Source organism: Primulina huaijiensis, unplaced genomic scaffold (assembly GCF_012295235.1).
Source record: "Primulina huaijiensis isolate GDHJ02 unplaced genomic scaffold, ASM1229523v2 scaffold6295, whole genome shotgun sequence".
In the NCBI taxonomy this organism is placed as follows: domain Eukaryota; kingdom Viridiplantae; phylum Streptophyta; class Magnoliopsida; order Lamiales; family Gesneriaceae; genus Primulina; species Primulina huaijiensis.
The window spans coordinates 99,722-112,278 of NW_027360909.1; the positions used below are offsets into that span (position 1 = coordinate 99,722).

At 33.5% G+C, this 12,557-nt stretch overlaps 3 protein-coding genes across 3 annotated transcripts; 2 read left to right on the forward strand and 1 right to left on the reverse strand.

The window, feature by feature from the left end:
* The first annotated feature begins 5,186 nt into the window (after positions 1–5,186).
* LOC140970516 (17.8 kDa class I heat shock protein-like) lies at positions 5,187–6,164 on the forward strand. Its single transcript, XM_073432291.1, has one exon. It carries the CDS (start codon positions 5,595–5,597, stop codon positions 6,078–6,080), a length of 486 nt encoding a protein of 161 aa, XP_073288392.1. The 5' UTR covers positions 5,187–5,594; the 3' UTR covers positions 6,081–6,164.
* Positions 6,165–7,430: 1,266 nt separating this feature from the next.
* Positions 7,431–10,054, forward strand: LOC140970508 (uncharacterized). Its single transcript, XM_073432279.1, has 3 exons — positions 7,431–7,810; positions 8,052–8,414; positions 9,230–10,054. The coding sequence occupies exons 1-3, from the start codon at positions 7,532–7,534 to the stop codon at positions 9,875–9,877; spliced, it is 1,290 nt and encodes a 429-aa protein (XP_073288380.1). The 5' UTR covers positions 7,431–7,531; the 3' UTR covers positions 9,878–10,054.
* A 119-nt stretch (positions 10,055–10,173) lies between these two features.
* LOC140970509 (17.8 kDa class I heat shock protein-like) lies at positions 10,174–10,970 on the reverse strand. Its single transcript, XM_073432280.1, has one exon. The coding sequence runs from the start codon at positions 10,803–10,805 to the stop codon at positions 10,350–10,352; it is 456 nt and encodes a 151-aa protein (XP_073288381.1). The 5' UTR covers positions 10,806–10,970; the 3' UTR covers positions 10,174–10,349.
* Positions 10,971–12,557: the final 1,587 nt, after the last annotated feature.

Consider the following 12,557-nt stretch of genomic DNA (forward strand, 5'->3'; position numbering starts at 1 on the left):
ACATTTCAGTAGAGTTGCTCACATTTAGAATATATTTTTCCTATGTAAGTAATTTTTTTTTTAAAAAAAATAAGTTGAATTTTTTTTGGTAAAAATGGTCAAATCTGTAAAAAGCCTCATTTGTTTAATAAATAGTATAAATGTTCAAGTATTAATAGATGCTTATGAGTTGGATACCCGATCATTTGACGGTTACTTTATGCTACATCGAGAATGTTTATTCTCTTATTTCAATATCATCAGATCACGTGATTCTCTCACATTTTTATAGAAATTGACATATATGTTGATGATTTAAAGACTAACATTTGTCCGATGTATTTGATTTGGTGTACTTAATAATTAATTATGGGTAATTAATCTTGATTAAAGTGAGCTAAAGCAAGTAGCTAGCTTACATTCCAATATAGTTCCTCATTAAATTGAAGGGTGGCCCGACATTCCAATATTGACAAGAGCAAGGTTTTATTGCCTGAAAAAAAGCAATATGGTGGGGGACCTTTTGGACATTGTCTGTCATAATTTGTCATTAATTATATATATTTTTTACCTTAATCACAACACAATTACCCCAGATATTCAACTACTTTATAATTGTTATTATATCTTATTTCTACGTTTCTCATTTATGCACATAAGGACGTATGCACTGAGATTTTGGATATGTAGAACTTTGAAGTAACGTGGATTCATACAATCAAATTCCTTTTTAAAATTGAATTCAAGCCACAAGATTAGAGGAAGTAGATACTAAACTTGTAGTTGTTGATGATTTTTCTTTTTTCTTTTTTTTTTTTACACCCCAAAAGATTTTTCTTGCAATTTTTGAAAACTTTTAGGAACAGTACCACTGAAGTTACTACTACTCTTTTTAACTGGGAGCTGTACTTTAAAGTATCACTTGGTCAAAATTTTGACAAATTTTTTAAAATTCATGATTCTATCTACACCCATTTTTTTACCACACCTGGTTGTAATAATAATAATAATAATAATAATAATAATAATAATAATAATGTTATTTCTAATGATGCAGAAAATTAATGGTGTGATGTACTATAGAAAGATTAATGTATCCACATGGGAGACAAGTAATGCCTTCAATGCTTTTTGGAACATGTACTCCTAGCTACTCAGCATGATGCATAACTTGTTCCACAAATTGTGGTACATCATTTGTCTCGCCCACAATTTTTCATTCTCCCGTGCAATTTCCAGCTATTTTAGTTATTTATTTTTATGACGTGAGAACATCCGGTCGCGTATTAACGAAACAGATTACAAACTATGTTAGCTAGGTATGTCACATTAGGCAAACTCTGTGTGACAAGCTCGTCGGAGAAGTTGTTGGTACGGTGAATCAAATTCCTAACAACCCTTGGAGACATATTTCATAATTCATATGTTATTTCTTCTGTACAGATTAACTTTCTCGATGTAATATAGAGTGAAGAATTTTCGTTCTCACATGAAAAATGACTAAACTTGGTTTACCTTCCCTTTTTCTTGAATCCGCCATAGCAAGCTTCAAGTTAAATTTATATAGCTTGCATAACCCTGGTCATGTCATCATGTGACAAGAACAATGTTATTGTGTTAGGGACCTACCTAATAAAAGTTTAAAGAACAAATAATGATTCTGACCATAATTGTTCAAAGTTTTCAACGCAAGACAACTTAATTAATTGACCTGATCCCAGTGTCGTTGGCATTGTCAAAAATTCAAGAATTTGTCCTTTGATACATCAAATTACATTAGGCCAGAAATCAGTTTTATGAATTTTAATGTTGTGTATGATAACAATGTTAAATAGAGATCGTCAGGATACGTAATTGTACGTAGATTTTAATTAGTTTTTGCACTAGTGAAACATGAATGGACCACTCAATATAGTGCATGCAGGCTTAGTATGATATTGATAAGCACTAGGCACCCACCGCACATTAACTCTTGGGGGGGCAAAATTAATCATGCAATATAATTATTTCGAAATAAAAAGTAGAATTTGTTTTTATGTTTTTGAGATTTAGATATGAGTGTTTTTGGAGATCAAATTTGAAGGACATTTGTCTCTTCTTTACTGTGCATGAATATGATATCCACACTGCCATTGTTGCCCATATGTTAGAAGCATTTCTTGGGAGAAGCTGTCATTTGTTTTTGGCCCTATTTTATTTCAATTTATTTCATATGATCAATTAATCTCATTTATTCATTGCCAGCTTTCATTAACACTTCTTCTTTTGTCCTCGTCCACTTTAATGGGGGTTATTTTGGTTCACATCTAAAAGATGTATCATCCCAAAGAACTAGTTTTTTATGAAATGTAATGTATCATCTCAAAAAACTAGTTTTTTATGAAATGTAACTTTCTTGAGTTTATAAGTCATTATTCATTAGTTTAATATATCGATGTTGTACATTTGTAACATTTCCGACCCTCTGTGATGACTCGCTCTAAACGGCTTTTACTCATCTTTCAGTACGATAGCTGTTTTATAGATCGTCACTTCCGTTACGCAGACTCTCAACGAGAACACCAATATTAAGTTATAAACTCAAAAAAAGTAGCATCCCGAAAAACTTGTCTGTTAAGTAGTGTAAACTTTTGAATTTATAAGTCACTTCAATTCCCAATCGTTTTGATATTAAATTGAGAACCATGTATAAACCAATGAAAGTCATGGGTTTAGGCTAGAGGTGGGCAGTCTCACTAAATAATCTATCAAAGAAATAATAAGCTTATCAAAATAATTATTTATGTTCACTGTTATTTGTGTGAAACGGTTGCCTAATTAATCACTTTATACATTTTTTTTCAAAATTTTATTGAATATTTTCAAATCTTCAATATATAACACGTGAACTTTAGTATCACGATCTAGATTATTTAAATCAAAAAAAAAAAATCGTCGTATAAAAATTGAAATCTGCATAAAAAGGACAATATCAAATATAATTGATATAATAATAATGAATTCAAAAAAACTTTCTGTTAGCATTCTAAACTCAAACAATTAATAGATAAATTTCAACTTTCACGTTTAAGTTTTGTAATTGAGTCTTCAGCCAAAATATGGGCCTCTCCAAATAAGCTCATATTTTATATATACTAGTGTACTCATGACATACGTGTTACGTGCATGTATAATATTTTTTTATAATTCGTTTTATTTATATTTGAATGATGATCAAAATATAATTATAAAAAATAGTGAGAGATTATACTGCAATGTTGTTATGCGAATTAAAAAATAAACAAATAAAAGAATTTGAGTGACCACCTCTAGTTTTGACATGGCGGAAAGTCCATCCCAATCTAATAACTTTCTTATACACGTAGTTTCGGCTAAATATAGGATTTTGAGTGATAACATAAAATTTGAACCAAACACTGGATAAACTATGACAAATTATATATTGAATATTCTAGAGCACTTTTTATTCGATTTAGTCTTTTTTTAATACAACAGAAATCCAATTTGGTAGAATTGGGTCTGTGCTTAGATTTACACCTCAAAATCGGTTACCCAAAAAAAATGGCTAATTTAGAGACAACGAAAGTTAAATTATTGCTCAAATTTTCATTTCTTTGGAACTGATAAATAATAGTTGACAGTTAAAGGCTTAAATGTTTTTATATAAATATATATTAATAAAAGGTATTTGATTAAATACGTAATTAAATAAAATTGGTATTCACTTGTAAGAATTAAGGATTTGCCACGACCGTAAAATTATAAGGTTATATATATATTTTTTGTCGATTAATTTTATTTAAATTTAATTAATTATTAAAAAAAACCCCTACAAATAGACAATACATGTCTATCACGGAAAATTTATAAAATAATTTTGGTCAACTATTTATTTAATAAAATGACATACTCAAATATATTTGATTAAGAATGAAAAACGGAGTGATGGATATATTTTGTTTGTTTATCGTTGTTAGCAGGCACATGCGTTAACGTGTAAAAACGGAAAACGTATGTCTCACTTCCATAGTTGTTTTAGAGATCACATCTGAAACAAACTCTTGTCAATAAGTTCAAGCATAATTACCATAGAATTTGCAAAAACCCTGAAAGGATTGCTCTGTTCCACTGCGTCTGCGTGAGTCATCTGGTGTTCTTTCTTCGATAGTTTTTTTTTTTTTGTTTTTTTGAGCCATGTGGTGGATTTGGAATCAGCTGATTCTCCGTCCACGAGTAAATTTTTTTTAAATTGTATACAAATTTCTGTGAAAAATATTGAGATTATACTAATAATATATTTTAAGATTTTCTTTAAAGTAATTCTAGATCAAATTTCAAGTTCATTTATATTTCATTCAAAATAAATAATATAATCTCAATATTTTCAAGTAAAATGCCAATTTTTTTAGTCTTGTATATATTGTTGTTTGACGTTTTTTGTTCTGTAAGTTTCATTCAATCAATTATAGTCCCATGATTATGTCTTTTTATTTAATTTTAGTCATTCTCAACAAATCGTATAACTAAATCACTAATATCATTGTTAAGATTTATACACGTGCATAACTCAAGAATTTTTTTAGTCTTGTATATATTGATGTTTTACGTTTTTTGTCTGTAAGTTTCATTCAATCAATTATAGTCACGTGACTATGTCTTATTATTTAATTTTAGTCATTCTCGACAAATCGTATAACTAAATCACTGATATCATTATTAAGATTTATAATTACGTTGTCAGACACACATGCATAACCCAAGAATTTTTTTAACCATGTATTTACAAAAAAATTAACAATAATATTGATAGTTTAGTTGCATAATTTTGGAGAGAAAAAACTAAAACCGTAGAAAAACATAACTACAAGACTATAATTGATTCATATAAATATATAGAACAAAAAATATCACACACTAATACATAACTAAAGTCGAAAATTTGGTTATTTTTCGAAACACAAATTTTTGTGAGACGATCTCACGAGTCAATTTTGTGATACTGATATCTTATTTGGGTCAACCATACAAAAAATTAGTTTTTATGTAAAAATCATTATTTATTATTATAAATATGAACATAATTGAATCGTAAGACCGTCTCACAAGAAATATAATATTTTCATAATACCTAAATTATGATTCAATACTATTTTGTTAGGTTTCTTATTTTTTTTAGTCTTTTCTTTGACTGATCGACTAATTTTATCCAAAAAATTTAAGATTTTAAAATTTAACTTTAATAAAATATAATTAAGATATGTCAAAAATCATAATCTTTATTTAGTTCAATGAGTTTGGGCTTCAAAGAAGTTTGTAAATAAAACGGGCCACAACATTGTAGATCACATTTTGGATCCATAAAGCAGCTGAAAGCCCAAAAACTCTCAAATAATGAACGTTGTAGAAGCTTATCGAAAGAACCAGCATCACCTGGAACTAGTTTGTTCAAGGTGAATCAATGGCGGTCCTCGAGAATTTTCACGAATTTACCAAAAGTCTACTATTATTATATATTTGCGTTTCCAGCAATCTGTCTTCATATCACAAGATTCGAAAAAAGTATCAGTTGCAGAAACATATAATCGACACAACCTACGCTTAGAATCGAGTAAAAGATGTCTTTTATCACGACCTTATTTGGCAACCGCCGGAGCAACATCTGCCATCCATTTCCAATGGACATCTGGGATCCCTTCCATGGTTTCCCTTCTTCAAGCAAGCTAAACAAAACCCAAGGAACCGCAGCCGGTCATGAGGTCTCTGCATTTTCCCGTGCATGCATCGATTGGAAAGAGACGCCGGAGGCCCACGTGTTCAAGGTGGGTCTTCCGGGATTGAAGAAGGAGGAGGTAAAAGTTGAGGTTGAAGAAGGCGGGGTTCTTCAGATCAGCGTCGAGAGGAGTAGAGAGCAGGAGGAGAAGAACGACAAGTGGCACCGAGTGGAGAGAAATAGCGGCAAGTTTCTCCGTCGGTTCAAGTTGCCGGAGGGTGCGAAGGCAGAAGAAATCAAAGCGGCGATGGAGAATGGAGTGCTGACTGTCACGGTACCGAAGGAGGAAGCGAAGAAACCACAAGTCAAGGCCATCAACGTCTCCGGTTGAGAAATTTATGAATCTGTAATTTTTTAATTTATTATTATCGTTTTTTACACAATAAGTTAAATAAATTTTACTCTTATTATTACTCTATATATTGCCCTATTATTACTTTTAATATGTATAGCATATGTATTGTCTTATTATTAAATCAACCCAAATCAACAAGATCCGAAAGCATCGTATGAGGAGTTAGTTCGATCCTACCCATGATCTTGACACATGATCCCGAGCAAGACTGCTCAGTAGGGTCGAAAAAAATTGACACATGTCAATATCCTAGTTTTTGATTTAATGTTTAGTCGATAATCATGAATTATATTTTTTCTAATAACAAACATAGTTTAATTTCTTCAACACGATTTGTTTAGTTAAGGTGAATTGCAGGTTAATTAGTGGCAGGTTGAGAAGCTGCTCTTAAAAGTTACAATTTGAATCATATTTTAATTAATAACTAAAGGCATTTGACAACAAAATGAAGTGTATTAGTGATTGATTGTCCAGGAAATGTTGTTTGCATGTGATGCCTCCAGCCGACAAATTAATATATTCAATGTTAAGCTAACGTGCTGGTTGGATTAATTAATTCCTTTATAACTGTCATCATTCATTATTATTATTATTATTATTATTAATTTTTTCGGGTGATTAGGAGTATAGCTTTATTGTCTATATATATAAAAAGGGACATTTAAATTTCTTTAAAAATATTAAAGTTTTATTAATCCTTTTTAGTTTTCTTATTACATAATTAATGCTAGTGGATACATATATAATAATATTGTGATTTACTCATCTTAAAATTGAGAAATCTATGCAATGGAAAATGATCTTGAATTGTAGATATCAACAGATTCTTGCTGTCGATACACCCAAAATAATCCACTCGAATATTGTAAGATATACTAATTAAGTTAGCAGAAACCTAAAATTCACTAATATTGCCAAGAATTTGTCGGCTAGACGGTGTGAAAGAGAAAGACAAGAGGCCACCCATCCGGTTTCTCTAAAATTTTCATAAAGGTGTTTTAATCTTTGGCCCTTCAAGTCTCCGTTAGTTAATGCTCTACGACTTTTTGTGTACTCATTTGAAATAAATAAATAAATAAATATATATATATATGTAATTTCAGACTGTTTAATAAGATAAAGGGGTTTATTTATTATAAATAATACATTAATAATTAGGCAAGAAATAATATTCCAATGACGGAGAAGCTAAGACTTTAAGTCATTCACAAAAATTCAAAAAAGCAAGCGTGCAAACACGACATATACAAAAGCATAGCACGTTGGTGTTGGCCCACAATAATTTTCTATTTCACAAATAACGACATTATTACCATTTCAACCTGCTGCTCACACACTATAATCAAAGGCAAAGAGACAACAAGAGTTCTTCCTCCAAAACTTGAGTACTTCCCATCCCATTCGAACACAGAACCCAAATCATTTTCATGAGGACGTTGTGCCCCAATCTAGACAAAGAAGATGCACTCGAGACGGTGCTCGAGGTCCCTATACCCGAAGAGATGTTCGGGTCTAACAAGCACAAGGTTTGGCAAGGCATGAAATCTTGGGTCATGATGAGGCCACAGGTTGAGAGGGCTGGTTCGGTTTTCGGAGGCCGTGACACAGAGATTCAGTTCTTGCTAGGGGTGATTGGTGCCCCTTTGGTACCTCTTCCCATACGTTGTGATCGTACACTCAATAGTAACATTAAAGGCGATCCCATCGTAAGTCATATTTATATTATGCTTGATCACTGCACAATTTACGTACAGTCTAGTTTGTATTAAATTTCTTGGTTTGGGACGATGAAAGGGTCGGTGATTTAGTTGTTAAAGATGCTAATTATCTAAAAATTGTGGATCCACCCGTACCTTTTGTAGTAAGGAGCTAAATTTCCAAAATTTTAGTTTATAATCAGACGAATTTGGTTGACGGAGTTGGCTAATCTGATCATGGTCATCACAGGAGACTTCAATGGCTAAATACATAGTGCAACAATACATAGCTGCCGCAGGAGGTGAACATGCCTTGAACTCTATCGACAGTATGTACGCAATTGGGAAAGTCAAAATGGCAGCATCCGAAATCGTGTGCGGGGAAGATGCTGCTAAGTTTACAAAGCTTAAGAACGTGAAACAGGGCGGCCCCGGGGAAGTCGGGGGATTCGTGTTGTGGCAGAAGAGGCCTGATTTATGGAGCCTGGAATTGATGGTTTCCGGTTGTAAAATCAGTGCTGGTAGTGATGGTAAGGTGGCCTGGCGGCAAACTCCATGGCAACACTCGCATGCATCCCGTGGCCCGCCCAGACCGCTACGTAGATTGTTACAGGTAAATTTTTATATCAATCTTTTACCGTTTTTGAATAAAAATGCCAATCGATCGAGTTTTGCAATGGAAAGATCAGCGTCTGACTGATTATCTATGATTTTTGTTATTGTGTCTTTTAAGCAAAGCATCAATTCAAATCCCTGGACAGCAGGTTGCCTCTGTGACATTTCTGCAGTGATGAACACCATCTTTGTAAATTCAAAAAGAGATTTTATATCTTGAAAGTAGGAATTTGTATAAAGTTGACAAATTTTTTTTGTTTGTGTGCTTCTTTGACTTTAGGGGTTAAAAAAAAGCTATCCTTGAAATAATTTGTGGGTTTTTTTTTTAAATTTAGCAAGTGGAAACTCTCCTTGAAATTCAACTTGGGACAACTCTTTTTTTTTTTTTTTTTTTTTTTTTTTTTTTTTTTTTNTTGCCATTAACTAAATTCACACCTGAAAGGTAAAAATTGAACCACATGTCATGGACCATACTCAACTTCATGAAATCTTTCTGCGAAGTCACTATCACTTAAAACATAAATTTCCTCTACCATTTTGTCATTTTCATGGCGGTCTATATTGATATGTTCAATAATTTAAAGTTACTCGGTCACTCACATAGATTGTATAGAATACTTACACTTGGAATATTGTATAGATATGTCATTTGAAGGAGAATGATAGTTCATGTAAGTCTCCTGAATTGACAACCCTTGACATAATCAACAGGCAGGCACGCATGATGTCTCGTTTTTTCATCTCACAAATCAAAATTTGATCTCGACTTTAATGAGATCGTGAATGTTATTGATGAATCACATGTATCAATAGGGCCTGGATCCAAGATCAACAGCAAATCTGTTTTCCAACTCGATCTGCCTAGGCGAGAGAACCGTGAACAACGAGGATTGCTTTGTGTTAAAGTTGGAAGCAGATCCATCCACTCTTAAAGCGAGAAGCAGCAACAATGTTGAAATAATCAGGCACACGATCTGGGGCTGTTTCAGCCAAAAAACAGGACTCTTAATCCAGTTACAAGACACGCATTTACTACGAATAAATGACCCGAGAAACGATATTTTTTGGGAGACGACAATGGAGTCATCTATCCAAGATTATAGAACCATCGATGGGGTTAACATAGCACATGCTGGAAAGACTAGTGTCTCTTTGTTCAGGTTCGGGGGAAACTCGGAGAGCCATACCAGGACAAGAATGGAAGAGGTTTGGAGTGTGGAAGAGGTTGATTTCAATATAATGGGGCTTTCCATGGATTGCTTCTTGCCTCCTGCTGACTTGAAGAAGGAGGACGAAGGATGCGTGGTGATCGGCAAGGGCGATTTAACGAAAAACAAGTCGTTGCAACGGATGATCTTGGCCAACAATCCTTCTAGGACGATTGTTGCAAAAGGAGGCACAAAAGTGGTGGCTATTGATGAAGAGAGTCTAGAGATTTTTGCAAGAGATGAAGAGTTCTGAATGTAAATCAAACAAGGTCCCTTGGTTGGGATTTCGTTTTCGGGATACGCGTAAGTCTTGAATTCGAGTGTTTGCATCACAAAATATGTAGAGAACAATAACCATCTCCTTAGTTTTGTATATGTGTATCAACCAAAGGTAGTAGCTAGTGAAGCTTTTTGAGCTCTCATTTGTTTATGTTTAATTACAAAATATATCCGAGGGATGCACAAATTCAAAATAAATAAAGAAATTAAAAACATGACTATATTTATAACATATTTTACACATAAAATAAAATATAACAACTTTATTAATTTAAATACAAACCAAATTAATTATATAGAAAAATACTGCAGAACTCGTACACAACGCAGACCCAGATACTAGTAGTATAAGTAAAGCCTCTCATCTTCGAACACACAACATTTTATTATTCATACGACTGCTTAGAACACCACAGCGAGACGAAAAACAGGGAGAGATGTGGATTCTATCCAGAAATTTCGATGGCCTTGACCTCAGGCTGCTTCACTTCTTCCTTGGGCACTGTCACAGTCAGCACCCCATCCACGATCGCCGCCTTGATCTCACCAACCTTCGCGTTCTCCGGCAGCCTGAACCGTCGCAGGAATTTCCCGCCGCTCCTCTCCACGCGGTGCCACTTATCGTTCTTCTCCTCTCTCTCACTGCTCCTCTCTCCGCTGATCTGAAGCACCCTTCCTTCCTCAACCTCCACTTTCACCTCCTCTTTCTTCAACCCCGGGAGATCAGCCTTGAACACATGGGCCTCCGGAGTCTCTTTCCAGTCGACGCGAGCACTCACGAACCCCGAGATATCTCGGTTGGCTACAGACCTGAAGCCCTCGAAAGGGTCCCAGATATCCATTGACAAGGGGTCGAAAATGCTGTTCCTGTTATTGCCGAAAAAGCTCGGGATCAAAGACATCTTTCTTAAACTTTTATGTTGTTGTCTTAAATCTCAAATTCTCGATGTTTATCTTGGGCAAATGAGCACGAGTATTTATAGGAATAACAAAGCGGTGGAAGGATAATTCTGGCGCCTTCGGGTCACCTTTTTGTCCTTTACAGTTTTCTTTACTCGGCCTTTCCACGATCTTCTATATCTTTCTACATTTCTTTGTTGGATACTCTCATTTCTTGGGCTGGTTTATAACACGGGCCTACTTTATTGGGCTATACTTTTATGGCACTCTCGAAACTAGTCCAAAGCCCACGGGCTACCCGATTCAAGAAATAAAAAAAAAATTTATTTCCAGCTAACCCTATCCAAGTACTTATTTATGCATGACCGTGAAAGAACTATGAGAAAAAAAGTTAATCAGAAACAATAAAGAGACAACAAGTTTTCATTCCAAAATTCAATCAAGAAACCGGAAAATTATATGCAATTATAATTAGAGATCAATCTATCGGTCATGTATATATAATTGTTTGGTAATCAACTGATGACGTGACTTACAATTAACGTATCAGTCCAGCATGAACAAAAATTTTAAGGTTCGAATTAATTATGTTTCAGTTCGATTTTGATGTGAAGCTTGAAATATGTTTATGTGTTTGGCTTGAATACAATTCGAATCAAGATTCGTCGAGTTCGATTTCGACTCGAAATAGTCAAATATATTGAGAGCTATATAAAATAAAGACTCGAAATATTTTATTTAATATATAAATATCTCATATTAATAAAATATTAAAACTCACAAATTATATAATAAAACAACTTGGACTCTGAAAAAATAAAAAAATATTCGAGTTTAACTAAAAAAAATCCAGCTATCCGGTTCGTTTCATCTCCTTTACGACCTTATTTACAATCCAAAAGGAGAACAAATAATCTGTGTGCGCATTGGAGCATCAAGGTCACGTAATTTATTTAAAAATTTCAAATAACAGATTCAATGTCTCGTAAATTCAGATATAAGAATTAATTTCTTGATGAAAAAAAAAAAACCAATGACAACAAAAATGGAACAGTGATAAATTAGAAGTCTTTTTTTTAATTATTATTTTAGGAAATGTAAATCTACTATACTAAAAGAGGGAAAAAGTTGGTGATGGCCAGTTTCCTTCCGGTTGCAGGTGCGGGAAAATACACGTGTGTGACATGCCCATCTCCACATCGGTAAAATTGCTTTCTCATATCTCTAGATTCCCCACATCGCGAACAGATCTTGAATGGTATTTACCCAACCTCCTCTTCACAGCAACAAGGGACAGATCTCGCGTAGTAAATCGGTGGAAAGAAGTGCAGTAATCTCCTCTCTTTCGTCCTCACAACTTCTTCGGTTCTACTCCTGCTTCGCTCGACGACCGTCCGCTGCTTCGCTCGGCGACCGTCTGCTACTTAGGTTCAAGCTTTGTCTAGGTTTGTTTCCTTCTTCTTCTTTTTNTAAGAGAATTGTATAATAAATTTGAAATAACACTCATCATGTCAATGAAAAAGTGAATTTAAAACCAACTAACATAAATTCATCTATCAAACTAATTTAAATTAAATTTAACATTAATAATTGATTTGCTAATAAACTAACTATTAAAAACTTGTCAATTAACATATAAAATTATAAATCGAATTAATTGTATTTATTTATGCAAGCGATATTCTTGAAATTGCACACCGTTTTTATAAATTTAAAGTTCCTTCTTTTAGAGTAATTATTCTGTACATGCTATA

Bases quoted from the DNA above. Each gene is read 5' to 3' on its own strand.
- LOC140970516 (XM_073432291.1), top strand. From the start codon at position 5,595: ATGTCTTTTATCACGACCTTATTTGGCAACCGCCGGAGCAACATCTGC.
- LOC140970508 (XM_073432279.1), top strand. From the start codon at position 7,532: ATGAGGACGTTGTGCCCCAATCTAGACAAAGAAGATGCACTCGAGACG. The intron at 7,811-8,051 runs GTAAGTCATATT...TGGTCATCACAG, and splicing joins ACATTAAAGGCGATCCCATC to GAGACTTCAATGGCTAAATA. The intron at 8,415-9,229 runs GTAAATTTTTAT...ATGTATCAATAG, and splicing joins CGCTACGTAGATTGTTACAG to GGCCTGGATCCAAGATCAAC.
- LOC140970509 (XM_073432280.1), bottom strand. From the start codon at position 10,805: ATGTCTTTGATCCCGAGCTTTTTCGGCAATAACAGGAACAGCATTTTC.